This window comes from Heteronotia binoei, chromosome 17, assembly GCF_032191835.1.
Source record: "Heteronotia binoei isolate CCM8104 ecotype False Entrance Well chromosome 17, APGP_CSIRO_Hbin_v1, whole genome shotgun sequence".
Taxonomy (NCBI): domain Eukaryota; kingdom Metazoa; phylum Chordata; class Lepidosauria; order Squamata; family Gekkonidae; genus Heteronotia; species Heteronotia binoei.
In genome coordinates, this window is record NC_083239.1 from 31,610,814 (window position 1) to 31,633,873 (window position 23,060).

General features: G+C 47.4%; 1 protein-coding gene across 4 annotated transcripts in view; it reads right to left on the bottom strand.

Annotated features, from left to right (window-relative positions):
* Positions 1-5,958: 5,958 nt before the first annotated feature.
* The window catches only part of APLP1 (amyloid beta precursor like protein 1), a 62,041-nt gene continuing 44,939 nt past the window's right edge, over positions 5,959-23,060 (bottom strand). For 2 of the 4 annotated variants that reach the window (XM_060257954.1, XM_060257953.1), the window contains 3 exons: positions 22,808-22,933; positions 9,703-9,846; positions 8,248-8,397 (listed from right to left, as the gene is read on the bottom strand). In XM_060257954.1, coding sequence (XP_060113937.1) covers positions 8,299-8,397; positions 9,703-9,846; positions 22,808-22,933 — 369 coding nt within the window. In that variant the 3' untranslated portion in view covers positions 8,248-8,298. Of the gene's footprint in view, positions 8,398-9,702; positions 9,847-22,807; positions 22,934-23,060 lie in introns of all 4 variants that reach the window. The other 2 variants (XM_060257956.1, XM_060257955.1) reach the window with 2 other exon arrangements.

Genomic DNA, 23,060 nt, shown 5'->3' on the forward strand with positions numbered 1-23,060 from the left:
CACCAGTTACCTTGCTCTGGAACAGATTTGCAACCTATGGCTTTAAAAAAAGAGAAAGAAAATGAAATCTGTAAATTAAGGTGTGCTGGAGCCACTAGGATGAGGAAGAGAATGGCAGGAAACGATTTTGATGGGATGAAAGGACTTCTTAAGAGATGCCAGCATGATGCAGGAGATAAGAGCAGAGGACTCCAATTTGGAGAACTGGGTTTGATTCCTCCCTTCTCCACATGAAGCCAGCTGGGTGACCTTGGTCCAGCCACAGTTCCCTCAGAGCTCTCTCAGCACCACCAACCTCACAAGGTTCCTGATGTGGGGAGAGGAAGGGAAGGCGATTGCAAGCCACTTTGGGACCCCTTCGGGTAGAGAAAAGCAGGATATTTTAAAAACCAACTTGTCTTCTTTTTTATAGAAAGGGAACTGATAGATGTGAATGGTTGCCAGTGTTTTAAGCGCAAACCATACACAGATTTATGTCTGTGTGCTAAAACAGTCAGGCAGGGTGGTCCTTTGTATAATGATTCCTTATTGTGAGACCAAATGTACACCACTTCCTCATAAAACGACTCGCAGCAACCAATATCGGGGTTGTGGAAAATGTAATTGATGGGCCCACGTGTCAATTAGCAGTCATTGAAGTTGTATGTTTTCAGTTACATAAATGGCTTTTCTCATACTGGCTTTGTTGGGGGTTTTTTTGCCTTCGCATTTTGATGTCGTTTAACTCTTTTAATGGTAAAAGCTGGCTGACGCCTGCTCTAGACAATACTGGCATGAAATTTGTGTGTGCTTTTTTAGCCAGGATATGCTGACATGGTACGGCAATAACTTTTTTTTTTGTGATTACCATCAAGAGAGATGAAGTTAAAATCCGTGGATCTATGCCAATGTTTAAGAGAGGCGGTGCGGTGCGGGGAGCAGAATTATCATCTAACCAGCAAAAATAATAACCCAGCCTGGCCTACTCCTGTGTTTTTAGTAAAAGACTTGATAAAATCAGCAGAAGAAGCAAACCATGATGCTCCCTGGCCAATTTGCTCCCATGGAAATGCTGTTAAAGCAGCCGCTCCTTGGCTGCATCTATCAGTAATTCCAGATTTCCCTCCTATTCATGTGGCATTTTAATGTCCTGATTGATTCCTAGTAGAAGGCCTGCCAGCTCTTTGTGGGGGGTGTGTGTGTGTGTGCAAAGACCTCTTCCCATATATTTAACAATCTCTGTTGTGTTGAACTTCCACAGAGAAAATCTTTTCTACCAGTGCATCTCTAGGGAGAGGGGTGATGCTAGTCCTACCGGACTTCCGCCCATCACACAGCTATTGAATGCACATGAAGGCACGCACCCAGGAAGGAGAAGATTATTGGATTTATATCCCACCCTATTCTCTGAATCTCAGAGCGATCACAATCTCCATTACCTCCCCCCACCTCACAACAGACACCATGTGAGATAGTTGGGGCTGAGAGAGCTCTGACAGCAGCTGCTCTTTCAAGGACAACTCTTGTGGGAACTATGGCTGACCTAAGGCCATTCCAGCAGCTGCAAGTGGAAGAGTGGGGAATCAAACCCGGTTCTCCCAGATAAGAGTCTGCGCACTTAACCACTACACCAAACTGGAAAAAGAAGGCAATGCCCTTTGTTAGCTGGGTGACCTCCCTTGGATTTATATCCCACCCTATACTCTGAATCTCAGAGCGGTCACAATCTCCTTTACCTCTTTGAATAGGCAACAGGCAGCGCAAGACCCTGTGCGGCTCTAGATTGCCGCTGAGCGGGGCTTCCTGTGTTCATGAGCTCTCTTTGGCTTTCCACTTCGATTGTGTGAGCTGGAGAGCCAGTTTGGTGTAATGGTTAAGTGTGCAGACTCTTATCTGGGAGAATCAGGTTTAATTCCCCACTCCTCCACTTGCGCCTGCTGGAATGGTCTTGGGTCAGCCACAGCTCTCACAGGAGTTGTCCTTGAAAGGGCAGCTGCTGTGAGAGCCCTCTCAGCCCCACCCACCTCACAGGGTGTCTGTTGTGGGGGGAGAAGATGTAGGAGATTGTAAGCTGCTCTGAGTCACTGGTTCAGAAAGAAGGGCAGGGTATAAATCTGCAGTCTTCTTCTTCTTGGTCCAAAGAATGCTACGTCAAAAACTGCTAGTAGGGTTGCCAGCTCTGGGTCGGGAAATACCTGGAGATTTTTGTGGTGGATCCTGGGGAGGCCAGTGATTGAGGAGAGGAACCTCAGGAAGGTATAATGTCACAGCGTCCACCATCCAAAGAAGCCATTTTCTCCCAGCAAACTGTTCCTGGTCATCTGGAGATCAACTGTAATATGGGAGAGCGTCAGGTGCCACCTGGAGGCTGACAGCCCTATAAGCTGGTAGCTCCTTTATTCATGAGCCCTTTTCAGACATTACAATCTCCCTGGAGCCCGCTAGGGGAAACATGTGCTAGCTGTGATGGTTAAAATAAATATTGGTATATTACTGACACATCAGTCACCAGAGACTTGTGCCTTTAGCATGCACGCTTACTCCCGAAAGCTATTCAACTGTTCACATCCCAATTCAGTCAGCTCCTAAAATCAGTGAGCAAACTACAAATATGATCACATGAAATATGAACAGGTAGTGGCTCCCCCCCAATGTTCTTTTCCTGTTTGTCTGTAAGAACAGAAATACCCCTAATTCTAGCTCAGTCATTCCCCACTGTAGTGCCCATGTGTTTCATGGTGCTTTCCTTCATTCCCAAAACAAAGAGCCAATTCTGGGTTTCCTGCACATCATTGGGACAGGAGCTCCTTCTGAAGAAACCAGGAGGCATCACCTTTGTGTCACCAGGTAGCACCTATTTGGAAACAGCTGCCTCCCTCATATGAGAGCCAGATCGGTATAGTGGTTAGGAGTGCGGACACTAATCTGAGAGAACCAGGTTTGATTCCCCATTCCTCCACGTGCAGCCAGCTGGGTGACTTTGGGCCAGCCAGAAGTTCTCTCAGAGCTGTTCTTTCAAGAGCAGATCTCAAAAGGGCTCTCTCAGCCCCATCTACCTCACAGGGTGTCTGATGTGGGTAGAGGAAGGAAAAGAAGATTGTAAACTCCTCCAAGACTTTGAGTGAAGGACGGGTATAAATCCAATCTCTTTTTCTACAAAAATGCACGGCTTAGAAAACCTCCGCACTTTTTATGATTACTGCCTGTGGCAGCCATTTTGTGGTGGCCCCCACGCTCCCATGTTCTCAAAATTCCAAAACTGCCTGCAGGCTCAACCCAGCCAGAGACTCCATTCTAGCTGCATGTGGAGAACCATTCAGAACCATTTTTTTGGACTGAGTGCTGTCTAGGCTTGCCAACTGTTCTGAGAGACTCATCCTAAAACTCAATACCATTTGAAACAAGTCTACTAGTTCCGAGCAGTAGATTGCTGTTTCATCTCCACACGCCTGCTCAGCAACTCAATAGGAATCCCAATGGCTGGTCAGGTTTGGCCTCTATGTTTTTTTTTTTGCACCACTACCTCTTTAAAGCAGTTCTCCAAGTTTCAGGAGTTGGTCGGGTTTTCTTCATGGTTAACAAGGCAGCATGGGAGAAGCCTTGCCTTAGTGACTCTCTAACAGAATGGCCCCGTGGCGCAGAGTGGTAAAGCTGCAGTACTGCAGTCAGGGCCCTCTGCTCACGACCTGAGTTCGATCCCAGCGGAAGCTGGTTTCAGGTAGCCGGCTCCAGGTTGATTCAGTCTTCCATCCTTCCGAGGTCGGTAAAATGAGTACCCAGCTTGCTGGGGGGAAAGTGTAGATGACTGGGTAAGACAATGGCAAACCACCCCATAAAAAGTCTGCCCTGAAAATGTTGTGAAAGCAACGTCACTCCAGAGCCAGAAACGACTAGTGCTTGCACAGGGGACTACCTTTTCCCTTTTTTTTTTTTTTAACAGAATGGCATGAAGAGGACTCGAAATCAAAATTAAACAGAAGGGCAGCAGCACCTTACAGACTAACAGCATTCATTGGACCATCCTGTTGAAGTGAGAGCCTCTGACTCAGAAAAGCTTGCAATTCTGTAAGTCTTCAAGGTGCCACAATATTTCTGCACAGTTTTGTTGCCACAGGCTAACAAGGGTATGCTCTCCCTCGTAAGAGGTATACAAGACAAAACGTAGCATGAAAGACAGGTCTCCAAAAAGGGTTTTGAGAGAGCCTTCAGTGTGCATTGTGGGGCAAACAACTTGAAAACTCACAGCCGTCACTGTGAGAAAGTGGACTTCTACCACGGATGTTTTCATTTAATTGTGACAGTTTCTGGGCCTTGAGGACGCCACCTCTTTGCAGAAGGGCAAGTTCTACAACCCCATGTTTGTGTGTCACCACTTCCCTCTGCTGGATTAAAAGGAGAGAAATCATACTTCAGAACTGGTTTGTTTTGGCCTGAATGCTGTTGTTCAGGCACCAGCCTTATTTTCTCCTTTTCCTCTTAGAGGTGTTGGTCCCTGCAAAGGTCTGATTGGTGAACATGAGGAAGTCTTTTGCTTCTTCCCACCTGGGCCAGGCAACAAATTACCATTCTGTCCCCACACGTCTGTCCTCAAAAGTTAAACAGCGTGGCTCTCAGTTAACACCTGGACTTTGGCAACAGGCGCTTTTGTGTGTGAATCCTCCACATTCCTGCATTGCTGAATGTGTAAATTGCCCTTCGTTTAGCACTTCTGCACCAAATGTGAAAAACATCCTTCCCTGCTGTTTGGTCTGAGCAGGGCTGTCGTTATAGCAGTGTGGAAGGATCTTCCATGATCAACAGCTACTAGCCTTGGTGGTTGAAGAAGCTGTCATGTTCAGAGGCTGTAAAACTCTGATTACCAGAGCCAGGAGGCAACACTGGGGAAGGCCTCAGCCTTGGAGAGCCAGTGTGGTGCAGTGGTTAAGTGCGCGGACTCCTTATCAGGGAGAACCAGGTTTGATTCCTCACTCCTCCACTTGCAGCTGCTGGAATGGCCTTGGGTCAGCCATAGCACTCTGAGGCTGTCCTTGAAAGGGCAGCTTATGTGAGAGCTCTCTCAGCCCCACCTACCTCACAGGGTCTTTGTTGTGGGGGAGGAAGATAAAGGAGATTGTGAGCCATTCTGAGACTCTGCGATACAGTGAAGGGTGGGATATAAGTCCAATTATCATCTTCTTCTATACCCTGTTGTCGGCCGTCCAGAGGAACTGGTTGGTCACTTTGTGACACAGGTGCTGGCCTAGATGGACCACTAGTCTGATCCAGCAGGACTCTTCTTGTGTTCTTAACTCCTTCATAGATAGAAACTGTCACCTGAAAGCAGGGTTGCCAGTTCCTGTTGCTGATCCAGTGGGGGGATTTGGGTGGCATTCCAGGGGTGGGCAGGGATTGTGCGTGATGTCTCCAATGTGATGATGTCACCCGGAAGTGATGTCACTGTGTCAGGGACATCATACAGTGACATCCCTGTTTAGGGCCGGATTTTCCCCTGCCTACCAACTGGTCCACAGCATGGAGAAGCCTCCAGAATCAGGGGATCCCCCACTGGGACCTGGCAACCCTACCTAAATGGTATATTCCTGTAATGAACATGCCCAGCACCTTTTTTTTTAGCAGGAGCTCCTTTGCATATTAGGCCACACCCACCCTTATGTAGCCAATCCTCCTGGAGCTTGCAGTAGGCCCTGTACTAAGAGCCCTGTAAGCTCTTGAAAGATTGGCTACATCAGGGGTGTGTGGCCTAATATGCAAAGCAGTTCCTGCTATAAAAAAAGCCCTGAACGTGCCTATGGGACCACAGGTAACAGAACTGAACAAAAACAGTTGTGTGAAGTAAGCTGTTCTCTTCCTCCAGCCCTCTGCAAGCTTCCTCTTGGCAAGCTTGCAGGCCCAGAGTCGTTGCACAATCCACCTCATCCTGTTACAGTCCCTTTTTTCTCCCATTCCCCGGCACAGAAGAGACCAGGCCCAGCACTGGAGTTAGAGAAGTGACAATATTTTATTAGTTTGGTGGGAGGGCTGGCAATTGAAATCCAGTTCCTGGTTTGACATATTTTTGCATCTTGATTCCAAGAATGTCAGCTTTTCTTAAAAAGAAACTAACAGTAAAAAGGAACAAGAACTAAACAGAAAGTGGGGCGAGGGAGGAAGGAAAGGCAGGGAGTGAATAGGCAAACAACGGAATAACAGAGCGTGTTTCTGGACACGCTACATTACGCCTTCCCCAAACCGAGTCTGGCAAGGAACCAGAAAGGTTGCAGGTGGCCGATCTGCCTGCTCACATCCTTGGTGTGTGTGTGCGTGGGGTGAGTGGGGGGCTGCCAGCTTTCACAGGGGGCTTCCTGTTTCTTCCAGGTCTCCAAGTGTCTAGTCTCCTGTGATGTGGGGAACTCAGCACATGAGAAAACCTGTGTATTGCTGTGCAACTGGTAGAGTGGCAATAGCCCTATTGGTGGGTTGGGCTCTGGCAACTTTTCATGGGTAGAATCCTCCCTCTACCATAATGCCTGTCCAGGAGGATTAGGTCTTGGGACAGAATCAGCTTGGTGTCATGGCTGAGAATCTAATCTGGAGAACCAGGTCCAGTTCCCCCACTTGAAGCTAGGTGGGTGACCTTAGGCAAGTCACGGCACTCTCAGTCTAAAAAATAAGCATAGCTTGCCAACTACTGATGCCAAAAAGAGCTATAGTTTCAGCAGCCAAACAATCCCTTCCGGGATCTCCTGGCTATTTCACACATAATGCCCTATGATCATTAATTAATTAGGTCTTGGGAAAGCGAACAAACAAAACCAAAAATCAGTCCCCCCCCCCGCTAGTGTTCTAAAATCCACCCCCTAAGCGCCAGTAGTGTAAGTCAACCAATGTAGTCTATTTCCTTAATTTGCCACCTGTCGGCGACCCTGTAAAAGCTGGTGAAACCAAGAGCCACCTCCCACCCTCCAGCAGTAGGGAAAAGTTTTGGTGGGCAGATGTCATTGCAAGGCAACACAGCGGCCTCAGCGGGCCACCGTCCTCCTCCTTCTCTTCCAAGATGGCTTGTTCCCAAAGATCTTTGGAAGATGACGACAAATGTCATAGCATGACCACCCTTGCAGTGATCGGCGAGGTTCCACTATCGGGGAAATGTCCTGCTTGCAGAGGGCAAAAATCAGTCTCACCCAGAAATGGACTCTCCTGCCTCTATTGCCACTGGTGACCTTAGGGCCAAGCCAAGGAACTCCCGGGATGGACAAAGACCAGCCCTCTTGTCTGTTTTCAGCAACTTCACCTGTCTCCCTTACATCGTTAAGGAGTGGAAGCGAGGGGGGGGGGGGGTTTGCTTTCAATTTTCTCTTCTCCCCTCCCTGAACGAGTCAGTAAAGGTGCTGATGGAAGTTACTGGGAACAAGGAAAGTGGAAGGGCTCACCCGCTGCGATCGCCCTCACAGCTTGCTTTCCAATAAATTAAGTGCAAATAGTGAGGAGGTGAAAAAAGGAAGCATAATACAAGGTAAGTGGTGGTGGTGGGGGGGGGGAGTGAGGCAAGCAAGTGTAGGCAGACGTGGATTCTTACACAAGAGGCCGGCAGGGTTAGCAAGGGGGGTAAATCTGAGTGTGCACAATCTTTATCTTGTGCACGAGCTACCAAAGAAAAAGGTGGGGTTACAAATGAGTGGCGGTGGACAGAAAGGGCAGTGGACAGGCTGGGGCTCAGTGGGATGTGGTGTTATCTGCACAAAAAATTCGGAGGTGTGGGGGGGTCTTTCTTGTCAAAGCTAAGGTCCGTCTGTGTTAAGGTCAAAGAGGAAGTTTGTGTGACAGCCCCAAGCGACTGAGCACTGGTTAGCGATGTGCGCGCATGAGTCGTTAAGGGTGCAGGCGTGTGGTCCTCGGCGTGCCCCCCCATCCCCGTTTTTCCAAGATACTGCAGGTTCAAGCGTGGGATCTGGGTGCTTTGCGGAGGTAGCCAGACGAGCCGAGATACCTGGAAACGGCATCTGAGACCAGCAGTATTGGGGAGGGGCCCTAAGGAATTGTGAGAATTGAGGGTAGAGGATGTGGGGAGGGGCTAGCAATGGGAGCCATAAAGCCCAGAAAGGTATGCATGGAGAGGAATATGGCAGTTGGGGGGCGGGGGAACAAAAGGAATCCGTGAGGACAAAAGGACAACGCTCAGTCAGAGCAGAGGGAGAGGAGATCGGTGGGGGAAGTGTTTGGAGAACCTACCCCTCTCCCCCTGTAGATACCACCCCCTTCCCACCCCCATGGTAATGCCCGCCTCCCCCAGTGACACACCACATTCCCCACCCCTCCCCCACCCCCTTAGCACCGAAGGACTCAGTTCATCTCCTCAAAGAATTTGTAGGTGGGGTTCTCGTAGCCGTGGTTCTGCATCTTGTTCAGCTGCCGCTCCTCGGGGCTAACCATCGGATCAACCTGTGGTGTGAAGCGGAGGGGGGGGGGGAAGGAGGAAGAGAAAGGGGAATGAAAAACAAAAACCAACTGGGAGCAGTGAGACACTCTCCCCCCAAATTACAAGACCACCGATGTTTTGGGAGATTTTCAGAGCGTGGCAGCAAGTGATATTCAGGGTGTGGCGGGAAGAGAATTCTAGGAACTAAGAGCTCTGGGAACTGTAGTCCGACATGGAGGAGGAGATTTAACAGAATTGTCAGTATTTATTTATTTGCTTTACATAGACCCTGCCTTTCTCCTCAGCGGGGGGCTTTACACTAAGGTGGCTTTACACTATTCTCCTCTCCTCCATTTTATCCTCACAACCAGGGCTTTTTTGTAGCAGGAACTCCTTTGCCTATTAGGCTACACACTCCTGATCTATCCAGTCCTCCAAGAGCTTAAAGTAGGATCTGTGCTGCTCACAACAATCACTCTCAGAGGTAGGTTAGCCTAAGAAACGGTGACAGTCCCAAGGACGCTCAGCGAGCTTCCATGGCAGAGTGAGGATTTGAACCTTGGTCTCCTGGGATCCTATCCCTATCCTAACCACATCACCATTCATTTTCAGTACACTCACCAAACTATGATCTCCAGGAATCTCTCCTTTTTTGTGTGGGTGGGAGGGGGAAACAGTTAAGAAAATACAAGCCCCAGCCTGGATAGCCCAGGCAAGGCCAATCTTGTCAGATCCCGGAAGCTAAGCTGAGTCTGCTTGCGGAGAGGGCAGGAGAGAAATCAAAAGTGATAAACAAACAATAAATAAAAAAAATTAATAAGTAGGGCCGACCCTGGCAAGTACTTGGATGGGAGACCTTGGAATACCAGGGCCGGGATGCGGTGGCTTGGATTGAGCCACTTCAGTCCAAGCCCCAGTAGGGGTGGCCAGAAGTCAACCATGACTTCCAGGCACACGTACATATACACACACACAAAACCCACAATCACCCTGCAAGTTAAGCAAATACAAAACCATGTTTGTGATGGCAGGATTCATGTATCATAGAAGACACTTGCTTTTTTTTTTTTGGAAACAGTGATAACAGAATTGGTTTGCATCCAAGGCAGACTTGGAAGGGCAAGGTGCATTTCCATGCCACATATTGCCTATCTTCCTCCATCACCTTTCTGTGGGGCACCTGCTCTTCTCCTTGCTTGTGACTCACTTTGGACCAGGTGGTGTGGGTGTTGCTCTTGCAAAGGGGGAAAGACACACAAGTCCTGCCTTTGAAACAGGAAGGGGGGGAGGTTGGATTGGACACAACGTCCTGTCCTTTCTCACTTTACCTCAACAATGCCATGGCTGATGGTCCCGTAGGGCTTCCGGCGGACCATCAGGAGACTGACGATGATCACCATGGCAACCGCCACAGCCACCACTAGAAGGCCGATCAGGGCGCCCCTATTGATGGTCACCAAGGTGTCTGGTTCCTGTGACGGAAAAGATTTGGTGAGATTTTTGGTACACTGTCTCAGCCTCCGTCCTCTTCCCAAAGACCGTTGCCCTCCCCTTCTGTGCTTAGACAAAAGCCCCCCTCCATACAACACATCTTTAAAGGTTCCTAGATCTTCCCTGGCCACTGGCTGGGGGAGGTGTGGTGAGTTACCAGCCCCAGGATGGAAAATTCCCAGAGATTTGAGGGTGGAGCCTGGGGAAGACAGGGACCTCAGAGGGGTACAATGCCATGGAATCCACCCTCCAATGTGGGTGTCCCCAACCTTTTCAAGTCTTTGGGCACATTTGGAATGCTGACATGGCATAGTGCAGGGGTGTTGAACTCAATTGTTATGAGGGTCGGATCCGACATAAATGAGACCTTTTCGGGCCGGGCCATGTGTGTCATAAAATGTAATGCTAAGTAGCAGAGAGATAAACTTTTTAAAGGACACAAACACAAATTTGTTTTTAAAATTTAAGATAAGATATACTTAAAATCTTGCAATATTTTGTTAATTTAAAAGTTTCTGATAACGGACACCTTTTGGCCTGAATTACTGCATCAAAATCCGGAGACAATGTCTGTGCTTTAGCAATCTTGAGTATGCCATTCAGGTGTTGTGTGTTTGTAAGTTGCAAACCTACTTTTGATTTACTGACATTCATTATAGAAATCTCATGGTCAATGCTTTGAGCCTAAGACCCAGGAGAAAACATGAAATGGCTGGGCATTGCAAGCTTTTGTACAGAGGTTGCTTCATGGGCCAACTGAGAAAACAGAGGCTTTGCTCTGTAGATCCTCTGTGATTTAGCAAGCCTGGCAAAGCAAGCTGTGATGCAGAAGGAAGCAAGAGATGGAGAAGGAAGCAGATAACAGTGAGTTGCTCATGGAGGAACCCTCGCTCCAAAGCATCCATTTTCTCCAGGGAAACTCATCTCCGTAGTCTAGAGATGAGCAGTAATTCCATGAGAATCAGGCCCGTGGCCACGGGGGCCTTGTGGAGGCCCTGCCCTTGCCTGCTTTTCTCTCTCTTTTTTGCCATGGCTGAGCTGGTGAAGTGTCATCAGCGGCAGCCGGAGCCGGAAGAGCTGAGCAGGGCACAGTGCACTGCAGAAGCAAAAGCAGCAGGCGGAGAGAAAGGAGGCAGAGGAAGCTGCGTGGAATGGACCGGGGAGGGGAGATGGATGGAACTGCTGGCAGCAAAGTGCTGGGGTGGGGGTGAGGGAGGTGGAAGGAACTCCCCTGCTTGCACGCAAGGTGCTGTCCCTTCTTGACTCCAAAGTTTTAGAGTTGACTGCCTTGACTTGGCCACTTTCAGAGCTTCCAGCTTTTGCCCCTACCCCAGAAAGCTTCTGAGAAGCATTCTGCAGTGGATGGGAAAGAATGCCCCTGCAACTTTTTAAATCCTGGTTATGCCCCTGATGGGAATCCCCAAGGCCCAACTGGAGGTTGGCATCCCTACTGGGCCACCCCCCACAAAATTCTTGATGAGATCAGGGAGGGCTTTTTTTTTTTGCAGCAGGAACTCCTTTGCATATTAGGCCACGCACTCCTGAGGTAGCCAATCCTCCTGGAGCTAACAGTAGGCCCCGTACTAAGAGCTCTTGGAGGATTGACTACATCAGGGATGTGTAGCCTAATACGCAAAGGAGTTCCAGCTACAAAAAAAGCTCTAGAAACAGGTATGCTGTGACTACCCCTCAGCCAGGCTCTGTGGGCCCCTCAAATTTTGTCACTCCCCCACTGCACCTTCAGCAGCCCTGCGTAAGTTAAAGATGTTTCACATATTCTTTGTTTATACTCTGCACTTAAGTTTTTCAAGGCACACCTGAAACTCTTAAAAGCGTGAACAAGTCAAACATGCATCTGGAAGCACAAACTTTATGTGTTCTGAGAGCGCTCAAATTAACAGCAGCTCCTGGCTGAACCTGCAGCCTGCGGCAAACGGGGGTTTGTTACTACCTTGTAAGCTCTGGCAGAGCGGCCCTGAGAGCATCGCTCGTTTTCACAAGTTTTTTTTCCTTTTTAATTTGTCGAAGTAGAAAAAGCGAACCTTGTTCACCAGGCTGTTTGGGAGGATAAAGATGGGAAAGGAATTTGCGCGCACACACAAAAGTGCTACTTAACGAGACGAAGAAAAGGGATTAGGTAAAGATTACGGCTAGTGTTGTGAAGTGTTCGGTAAGCTTTTGATCCCCCACAGCGAGTGTGCGCTGGGTGTTAAGAGCAGAAATAAAATGGGATTTGTTCTTAACACGCCCGTCTCTCTCCCCCCTCCCGTCAGGGACATTTCACCAACAATACTACAGTTCGCAGAATGTAAATATCAGAATTTTAAAATGTCATTTCCTATGCCATATTGTGCCACTTCAAAATCCTGCCAAACTGATCAAAAATGCATTCTGCGCATCAGTTCTGATAGCTTGAACCAGGAGGCTGTTCTCACTTGCCTTTTCCAAGAACAAAAGCAGACCTGTGGCCAAATTAAAAAGGATTAATTGGCTCCTAGAGTTTCCCTTTTCGGAGAGAGTACTCTATTCCGGCCTCTGGTTTCTTCAAAGCCTTTTGGGACCCAAACCAAAGAAATATAGCTGAAATAATTCTTTCTTGGGATGCAATTTTTTTTAAAAAATCCATGAACTAAGATGTGAAACATGACATAAAGCAGAGAGATGACCTCAGTCACGGGAAGGTACCCGTTATAGAAAGGTGGGGGTGGGTGAGACTTCTGCAGGTTATATTTCCTATGCTGTGGGATTCCACAGAGAAGCAGCCGGATCACTGGAACTTCTCTGCTTCCTGCCGTGTAATTTGATGCCAGTGAACCTCTTGTAAAAAAATTAAAATAAAAGATGGGAGTAAAAGAGGTACAAGAACAAAGAAGGCAGGGACCAAGGTATAACTGCAACAGATGCGGGGAGGGGGGCAGAGAGGCAACTGATTCTAATGGGGAATCTGGAATTCTCCATGTCACCGTGAGAACAGTGAAATATACTGGGAGGGAATAAAAACACGAACAGCCAGATGTATGTAATAATCATTTCGGCCCTGACTAGTGTGGGAAAAGGCACTCTGCACATGCCCAAAAGCAGGGCCGTAGCTACTGGAGAAACTTTGGAGCAGCAAGGTTCTCCTAGCACAGGGGTGGCCGAATTGTGGCTCGGGAGCCACATGTGGCTCTTTCACACATACTGTGTGGCTCTCAAAGCCCCCACGACCCCACCAGCTGGCTTAGAGAAGGCATTTCCCTCTTTAAATCATTTCTCCAAGACAAGCCAGCTGGCAACTTGGAGAATGCATTTAAAGTTGCTTTCTTTCCACCTCTCCCTTCCCCCATCAGTTCAGTTCAGACCTTTATTGGCATAAAAGCAATAATGATTCACAATCAAAAGTAGATACAAAGGCCTGAAGTATAGTAAGAACAAAACATAAAACAATTTATTAAAATAGCAGCCAATAATACTAATAAAGAGTAGACACCCAGCAATTAAAATACAGTAGTATGCCTAGATTTAATTTTATAGGCTTCTACTAAGAAATTCGCAACACATGTAGTAATATGGGGATTAACATCTTCTAAAAACTAGGCTGGAGTTTTCCTTTTAGTAAATACATTGTGTTGGAGGTATTCAGCTAAAAACTGTCTACGTTGTGAGGCCAGGAAAGGACATTCTAAAATATTATGGGATATAGAATCAAGGACTCCTAATTCACATGGACATAATCTATTTTGGAGAGGTATCTGTCTAAACCTACCAAAGAGAGCTGTTGATGGGAAGGCATTTAAACGTGCCAGAGTAAAAGTCTGACAATGGAATGGGGAGTCTAAAGTAAAAAAATAATGGGGTATCTTCCCATGTCTTTGGAGTATACCTAGATTAGCTGCAAAGCAAACGGGGGGATGTGAGAGGAACACTTTTTTGCATTCGTGATCCATAAACCTTAGTTGGATTGTTCTTAAAATATATAATTCATCACATAAGAAAAGAGTGTCCACCTCAATACCAAGTTTTTGTAGTTTGTGAGTAAAGTCACGTGATGCTGTGCCTGCCTTTCATCAGGTAGTGTAATAAACTTCCTGAATCCGTTCTGAAATGGATTTTTAACCAGAATTTAAAAGCCATAATCCAGGCTCTGGTTTCTAGAAGGTGTAAACCTAGCTCTGCACAAATGGATGAGTAGGGGACATCTATTTTCCTTTCCTTCCTTCCTTGCAGCCCTCGAACATTTGACATTTATTCTGTGTGGCTCTTACGTTAAGCAAGTTTGGTCACCTCTGTACTAGTGCTTTCTCCCAAAGGGAAATGAGTGGAGGTGATATTCTATTGAGAATGTAACTGCTTCTGCCTTCCAGTGTTCTAAGCCAATAACTGCAAAAGATACCCCCACCTTTCAGCCCCCTCCCCCGCCACAATACTGGCTATGGGCCTGTAGAAAAGCTGTCTCTTCATGCTTTAAGATGGAGTTCTAAGCTCTGAAGGAGAGCAGAAAAAGCATTTGGGCTCAACGTCAGTCCTCAGAGCATGCTCAGTTTGGTGTAGTGGTTAAGTGTGCAGACTCTTATCTGGGAGAACCGGGTTTGATTCCTCACTCCTCCACTTGCACCTGCTGAAATGGCCTTGGGTCAGCCATAGCTCTCGCAGAGGTTGTCCTTGAAAGGGCAGCTTATATGAGAGCTCTTTCAGCCCCACCCACCTCACAGGGTGTCTGTTGTGGGGGAGGAAGGTAAAGGAGATTGTGAGCCGCTCTGAGACTCTTTGGAGTGGAGGGTGGGATATAAATCCATCATCATCATCTTCTTCTTCTTCATCTTCTTCTTCTTCGAATTAGGAACTAGCCTTGTGTTGGGCTTAGAATACTAGAGAAAGAATTAGAAGATGGGGGGGGGGGGTGGTGGTTTGCAGATCTCTGCTCTGTGATGGCAGCTTGCTGGGTGACCTTGGGCCAGCCTAACCTATCTCGCAGAGCTGTTGTTGTGATGGTAAACTGTGGGATGGGATAACCTTGTTCCTGGGCTGCTTGGATAAAGGGCAGGGTACGATGCAGATGGAAGATATTTTAGAAGTCATATTAAAAAATAAAGATGGGCGCCACATTGGTATGCGTTTGCTGTCCTGGGGATGGCTCTCTTTGACTTGAAACTGAGGGAGAGGCAAGAGGCAAGACCTACAAGGAGGGGTATGTTTTAGCACTCCCATCTTCAGAATCCGCACTATGCAGTGGGCAAACTTTGCTCCCAGTGCCCCCTTCGGGATCGCAGTCCGATGCATTTCTCCCAGAAAGGCTGGTGGGAACCACCAAAACCAGTGGCAAAGGTGGCAGCAACTGGCTATGGAGTCACTCAGTTAGTTCCATAGCAGGTGAGAGATCTGAAACCAGGTCTTCCAGGTCTGTTGCGGTGGAGCTTTTTGGATGGGTTTTAGCTGACCACATTGGATTTTAATTGGTTTCATTGTGCTTTAGCGTCATTTAAATTGTTTTAATCTTATTGTGTCCAGTGTTCCCTCTAAGATGAGCTAGTGTGAGCTAGCTCACGGTTTTTTAGCTTCTGGCTCACACATTTTTGTCTTAGCTCAGGAAAAGTGCTCCCAGAGCAAACTAATTTATGCAGGAGCTCACAACTTTAATGCCAGGAGCTCACAAAATAGAATTCTTGCTCACAAGACTCCACAGCTTACAGGGATTATTGATTGTAACCTGCCCTGAGCCTGCCTTGGCAGGAAGGGTGGGATACAAATGGAATAAATAATAATAAAATAATAATAATAATCCCCCTTGGATGCCCTAACCACTATACCACGCTGGCTGTCATAAGCCACAATCACCCCTCCCCTTAGTGACCTCAGCCTCTGTTTATTCGTGGTTCATTCCACTACAGACTCCAGGGCAATATATGTGGTTTCTTCCTCCACGGAAGAGCCAGTCTGGTGTACTGGTTAACAGCGGTAGGTCTGATCCCCCACTCCTCACATGAAGCCAGCTGGGTGACCTTGGGTCAGTCACATCTCTCTCAGAGCTTTCTCAGCCCCACCTACCGCACAGGGTGTCTGTTGTGGGGAGAGGAAGGAAAGGTGATTGTAAGCAAGACTCCTTGCGTAGTGAAGGGCAGGGTATAAAACCAACTCTTTCCCTTATCTCCACAACAACCCTGTATGTATCTGAAGAAGTGTGCATGCGCACAAAAGCTTATATCCAGAATTAAACTTCGTTGGTCTTAAAGGTGCCACTGGACTCAAACTTTGTTCTATTGCTGTTCAGGCCCAATGGCTACTCACCTGAACCTGTGAGATTAGTTAGGCTGAGAGTGTGTGAGACAGGCCCAAAGCACAGGCAAGCTTCATGACGGAAGGTGGAGGGGGGGATTTGAACTCAAGATCTCTCTAGCTGAGTTGCAGCACTCTAACCAGTACAACACACCAATTCTCATTTATACGTCTGACGGAATCATGCATACACTTGACTGAATCACAAATCTAAGTAGAAGACAAGTGGCACCTTTAAGACCAACTAAGTTTTATTCAGAATGTAAGCTTTCGTATGCTCTAAGCAGATGAAGTCTGCTTAGAGCATACGAAAGCTTACATTCTGAATAAAACTTAGTTAGTCTTAAAAGTGCACTTGTCTACTGCTTTGGACCAACACGGCTGCCCGCTTGGATCTATCCGCATATCTAAGTGTTCCTGCATTATTTTGGACTGTAAGTGAAGGAGCACATATCTTAACCTTCCCCATTTTAAAAAGATGGCTTAACCTCTCTGTATATAAAAACTAGCAGGTTCTCTCCCTCCCAGCTGCAGCCTTTTTTATTATTCCCCTCCCCACCCCACCCCCCATTACCACCCTAATGAGCAGCACAGAGAACAGAAGCTGCACAGCTCCGCTGTCGGTCTGATTCCTTGAATAGAACATAACAAAGACAGAACCCCAAAATGGTGTGTTTTTTCGAAATATATTACGACAACAACATGAAAAGAAGCGCTCGAGGGAATGCTTGGGGGCAGCGATATGCTGGGAAATGAATCTTACTTTGAAGAACAGGCACAATTACAGTGCCGAGGAAAAGCAGGAAAATAAATAAGGTCAGCTATTCCGCCGCGCCCCCCCCCCCCACCGCACAAAAAGCATCCCCCTTGCACAAAAGCTGGCGTGCCCTGAAGAAAGCACATGGGGGTTGGATCCGGTGTTAGTGGAAATGTCTAACAGCTTTTTGCTGAATCCTTCTTTTTACTGCAGATTTGTCATTTGTTGTGTTTGGGTGGGGGAGTCCCCAGGGGCACAGCATTTTGGGGAGCCCTTCAGGCTGTGGTAGGATAGAGAGGAAAGCCCATCATGCTAGGAAGAAGGCGGCAGGAAAAGAGGAAGACCTGACATGAGATGGGTGGACTCTATCGGGGCAGCCGTGGCCCCCAGTTTGCAAGACCTGACCAAAGTTGTTAAGAACAGGATGTTTTGGAGGACATGAATCTACAGGGTTGCGTAAGTCAGAAGTGACTTGGCGGTACAGGTGACACACAAGATGGGGGTGGGGGATGGGCAAGTCAGTCCCATTTTTCTGGTGGGCATTTCTTTCACTGGACCCAAGCCAAAGGTATCTCTCTCACACCATCACAATATTTCTTTAATTTTTACTTCATTGTGGGGACTCAAAGTGGCTTATATTTGTTGTGTTTGGGCGGGGGAGTCCCCTGGTGTTCCCAGGAGCACAGCATTTTGGGGAGCCCTTCAGGCTGTGGTAAAATGGAGAGGAAGGTCCATAATGCTAGAAATATAATGCCCTCCCTTTGTGGGGACCCAAAGTGGCTTACATTGTTCTTCTCTCCTCCATTTTATCCACACAACAACCCTGTGAGGTAGGTTAGGCTGAGAGTGTCTGGTGAACTCTCCACTACAGCACACTGTCTCTCTGCCACCAAGGAAAAAACCCAGTTCATGAGCTAACTTTTTCAAATGTGAGAAGCCTTAATTCCAGCAGCCTGCCCCTTTAACAAGACTGACAGTTATAGGAGAGTAAAGACCACAGGTTGCTAAACTTGCGTAACATAAAAGCCGCATAGAATAAAAGTCAGATGTTTGAGAGCTGAAAGATATGAACATGGAAGGAAGGAAGGAAAATAGATGAGGGAGAGAGAGGTGGAAGGGAAGCAACTTTAACTTTATGCATTCTCCAAGCCACTGGCTGGCTTGGATTGGAGAAGCTATTTAGAGAGAGAGAAATGCCTTCTCCAAGCTGGCTGATGGGGTGGTGGGGGCTTCAAGAGCCACACAATATGTGTGAAAGAGCCACATGTGGCTCCTTAGCCACATTTTGGCCACCCCTGGTAAAGACCAAATGTTACGGGACACCATAGGGCAGGGGTCCCCAACCCCCGGTCCATGGCCTGTTAGCAACCGGGCTGTGATTCGTATAATTATTTCATTATATATTATAGTGTAATAGTAGTAGTAATAATAATAATAGTAATACGACATTGGATTTATATCCCGCCCTCCACACCAAATTCCAGAGTCTCAGAGCGGCTCACAATCTTCTTTACCTTCCTCTCCCACAACAGACACCCTGTGAGGTGGATGGGGCTGAGAGAGCTCTCCCCAGAAGCTGCCCTTTCAAGGACAACTCTGCGAGAGCTATGGCTAACCCAAGGCCATTCCAGCAGCTGCAAGAGGAGGAGTGGGAAATCAAACCCGGTTCTCCCAGATAACAGTCTGCACATTTAAATCACCACACCAAATGAATAGAAATAAAGTGCACAATGGTAACATCCCCAAATCATCCCCCCACTGTCCCCTGTCCATGGAAAAATTGTCTTTCACAAAACCGGTCCCTGGTGCCAAAAAGGTTGGGGACCGCTGTAGGGAATCAATGTCCAAGCCTCCCCCCAAACCAAGTGCAATTTGCTTGCAAAAAAAACTGCCACAGGAAACCCACAATATAGTCGGGAATCACAGTGATGGGATGGGGGGGCATTTTCCAAACCAAAACACCCTCCTCAGCTGCTTTGCAATCCATGTGGGTTAAAGAAGGGTTTAAAGCAGCTGCAGATGACATTTGGATCAGGGAAACTATTTGGAAAAACAAATAAACCCCTCTTCCCTACCCCATATGGGAGGCGGCCACAGCTGCTTTTGGCAGCCAGATCGCACACTGGGGGATTTGAACACAGATCCCAAAATTCACATAAGTTTTAAGCAATTAATAAGGCAACAGAGGGTTATTTTTTTTTTTTAAATCGTCTTTTGCTATACAAAGCTAAAAGATGACTGATTAGCATTTTAAAACTCTCCATAAAGGAGTGGGAGGGGGAATGGAACCTAAATGAAAAAACCTCAAGATTTGAAATTCAGTTTAAACATAATAAAGACTAATAAGGTACGTGTGTGAAGGGCGAGGGGGGGGAGTGGATAAAGGAGAAAGTAGAAGCATCTTGGTAGAGCTCTAAAAGCTCATGATAAGAATTTAAAAAGGGATGCATTAGAAAGAGGAAGCCTGCCAAGGAGAATAGCTCAGGTCATTAGACCATCAAGATGTTAAAAAAAAAAGAGCACTTAAGACAGACAGAAATATTGCGGGGAAGTTAAATGAGTGCTTTGCATCTGTCGTAGACAAAAAAGACAAGGCTGGGGGGAGATACACCCGAGCCATTCCTCAGTGAAGGTGATAAATCTGCAGGAATGACACACACTGAATCCTCTTCGGAAGACGTCGTGGAGTGAAAAGGGGGGGGGGGGGGGGAGGCAGGGAGATTAAGCTCATAAATCACCCGGAGCAGATGGAATTCTCTCCTCTGCCAGTCCTAAAGGAGGCCCAATGTCAGAGGGCTGAAGCGTCAGCGACTCCAGATGCGGCGCTCTGTGCTTCGAAGCCTGGACTGTGCATGCCGACGGCTGTCCGCACGTGCAAACACCCCCCCCCCCCCAAAAAAAAGAAAAGGAGACAGGAGAAGCCAAAAATCCCTTCCCTGTGCAGGCAATCTGATTCCTTTGCTGAACCTCACACGCACCTGCCAAACAGATGGTCATCCCTGCCACCTTTAACAGGATCCAAGCGGGCAGCCGTGTTGGTCTGAAGCAGTTGAACAAAGCAGGAGTCAAGTGTCACCTTTAAGACCAACCAATTTTTATTTAGAACGTAAGCTTTCGTGTGCTCTTAAGCACACTTCATCAGACAAGGAATCCAGCACAGTGAGCAAAGCCATACATAGCTGAGCAGAGCTAGGCAGTGGCCCAGAATGCAACATGGTACAGATTTAAGAACCAATGACAGTGAAGTGAAATTATCTGGTAGGCAGTTGTTTAGAATGTAAAATGGTACAATGACAGAATAGTAAAATTAACAAATTGAGCAAATCTTTGATCATGCTCATGCTACTCAGAGCAAAGGTTTGCTCAATTTGTTAATTTCACTATTCTGTCATTGTACCATTTCACATTCTAAACCACTGCCTACCAGATAATTTCACTTCACTGTCATTGGTTCTTAAATCTGTACCATGTTGCATTCTGGGCCACTGCCTACCAGCTACGTATGGCTCTGCTCAGCTATGTATGGCTTTGCTCACTGTGCTGGATTCCTTGTCTGATGAAGTGTGCTTAAGAGCACACAAAAGCTTACGCTCTAAATAAAAATTGGTTGGTCTTAAAGGTGCAACTTTTCTCCTGCTTTGTTCAACTTTTAACAAGAGCGATTCCCCTTTTTTGGCAGGGAGGTGGGGCTGGCTGAAGCCAAGCATCCCTCACCCCTTCACCTCTCCCCCCACCACCACCCTACACACACCAAGAGATTGGCACTGTCAAAGCAAGGGATGCCAAACATCTGTTTGGCAGGGAGAATGAAACATGTGCCCTGCGGCTGTGCAGGAGAACTCAGTGGGGCCAGAGCCTGCATTGCTTGCCTATGGAACAAGGGAGTTGCTAATACTCAGCTTTTAAAATTACTAGGTGTGAATCTGGAAACCGCAGGTGCCCGACAAAACCAAGTTCCGTGACCTGGAACTTGTCAGAGGGAGGAGCAGGGTCCACGTGGCAGTCTATTTGCAAGAAGTGGCTATACACCTTTGTATATCCTCTCTATACCTAGGGTTGTCAACTCTGGGTTGGGAAATTCTTGGAGATTGGGGATAGAACCTGGGGAGGGTCTTCAGCTGGGTGCAATACCAGAGAGTCTGTCTTCCAAAGGTGCTGTTTTCTCCAGGGGAGCTGACCCCTGTGGCCTCACCTGGAGATGGCAACCCTACCTTGTATCCCTACCTCTTCTCCGCAGGGTTTCCATCGGATTTCACACTATCTGCCCCGGGGCTGCAACTCGCTCTGCCTCTTTTGTGCAGCAAACAAGATCCTCTAAAACCCAGTTTCTGTTTGCCAAGCGAAAGAGGCGGAGCGAGTTGCAGCCCCGGGGCAGATAGTGTGAAATCTGACGGAAGCCCTGCAGAGAAGAGGCGCATGAGAGTGGCATAAGGCTAGTGGGAAATCGGTCTAAGTCTGTGGGACTGGTCCAAGGTCACCCAGCAAGCTTTATTGGTAGAACAGGGATTTGAAACTAGGTTTCCTGGATCTCAGTATGACACTCTAATTCAGGGGTGTCAAACATGTGGCCCAGGGGCCGAATCAGGCCACTGGAGGGCTCCTATCAGGCCCCTGAGCAACTCAATGTTGTCTGCTTTCTTCTCCCTCTCTTGCTTCCTTCTGCATCACAACTTGCTTTGCCAGACTTGCTCAATCACACAGGAGCAACAGAGCAAAGCTCCTCCCTTGTGGGGGAAGGAAAGCTAGCTTTGCCAGGCTCTCTCAACTGCACACCAGAGGCTACTAAGCCAAGCCTCTCTTCCTTCTGTTGGCTGAGGCTCAGCAAGCCAGTGAAGTGGATTAGGCTGAGTGTGTGTGTTTGTTTGTGTCCGTTATAGTTTATATCTCCCTGACCTGGTATTACATTTTATGACAAACATGGCCCGGCCCAACAAGGTCAAGATCTGGCCCTCATAGCAAATCAGTTCGACACCCCTGCTCTAACCACTCCAATAAAGGAAAGCAAAGAAACTCCACAATAGTCAGGCAAACATTCTAGATAAATATACTTAAGGCTCTCCTGACAATGCTACTGTGAACAGTGTTGGAGCTTTTTAGCATTACCTCAATACATTTTCATTTTCCCACTGCACCATCGGCATTTGTCTTTGCCTTCTTTTGCCTTGGGAGGCTGGTGTAGCCCTCTTTGTTTTGCTACAGCTGCACCACACTGACAATTCTCATTATGCAACCAGTTGCCCCACCCCAAAAATATATTTTTATGTACACGCATGTATGCACAAACACAAACATTCACAGAGTGCCATGACCAAAGTCCTGGGAATTATTGCAGTTTGCACAAAAATGTATATTGGAGATCAGCCTGCTCACACTGCTGAGTTTCAAGCTGTCAGCAAATCACATAGGGAGCGGGCCTTGTTGACTGACTGACTTTCAAAATACAAAACACCTTTAAGCAATTAACACAATTAAGCTCCCCGTTCTCATGCAATTCCCGCAATGTGATCAAACAGAACAGAAGTGTTTGAGACAGCCTGAACAACTGGAAAGTGAGGAAGCAGTGCCAAGTTCTTGCACACATTTGGATCTGTGCATTTATTTATTTATATAGTAATTTTCCACCCACAGTTGGGACTCAAAGCAATTATTAGACCTTTGTTCTCGCTTCCTTTATTTTCTCAGAACAGCCCTGTGAGGATGGCCAGGTTGAGATTAGAGGTGGGAATTTGAACCAGGTCACCCAGGTGTCCTAGTCTGCCACTCTATCACTATGCCACATCAGCTCCTGCTGAGTTATTTTTCAGCAAAAAAGAGGTGGGAAAGAGACTCTGTTCTCTATTTGTACAGATGGATAGGTTGAGTTTGCATGAACAAGTACGGAGGGGAAGGGGAAACACACAGAACAGGAAGATATGGGGGCAGGGGATGCACACCTGGCCAGGTGGGAAGGCGAGGTGAAGCTGTTTCGGGCTGGCTCCAGAGCCACTTACCAACTCGTCACGTTGGATCTCTTGGGATTTGTACACCAGGCCTTTGAGGTCCGAGGCAGACACATTAACCTACAGTAAGGGACAGAAAATGACTTTAGGATCTGAGGCTAGTGGCTGTAACAGGGAGAGAGAAGAGGACTGTGTGTAAGTAAACATATTTCCTTTCTGTCAACTCAGAGAAGATGTAGACCTTGGC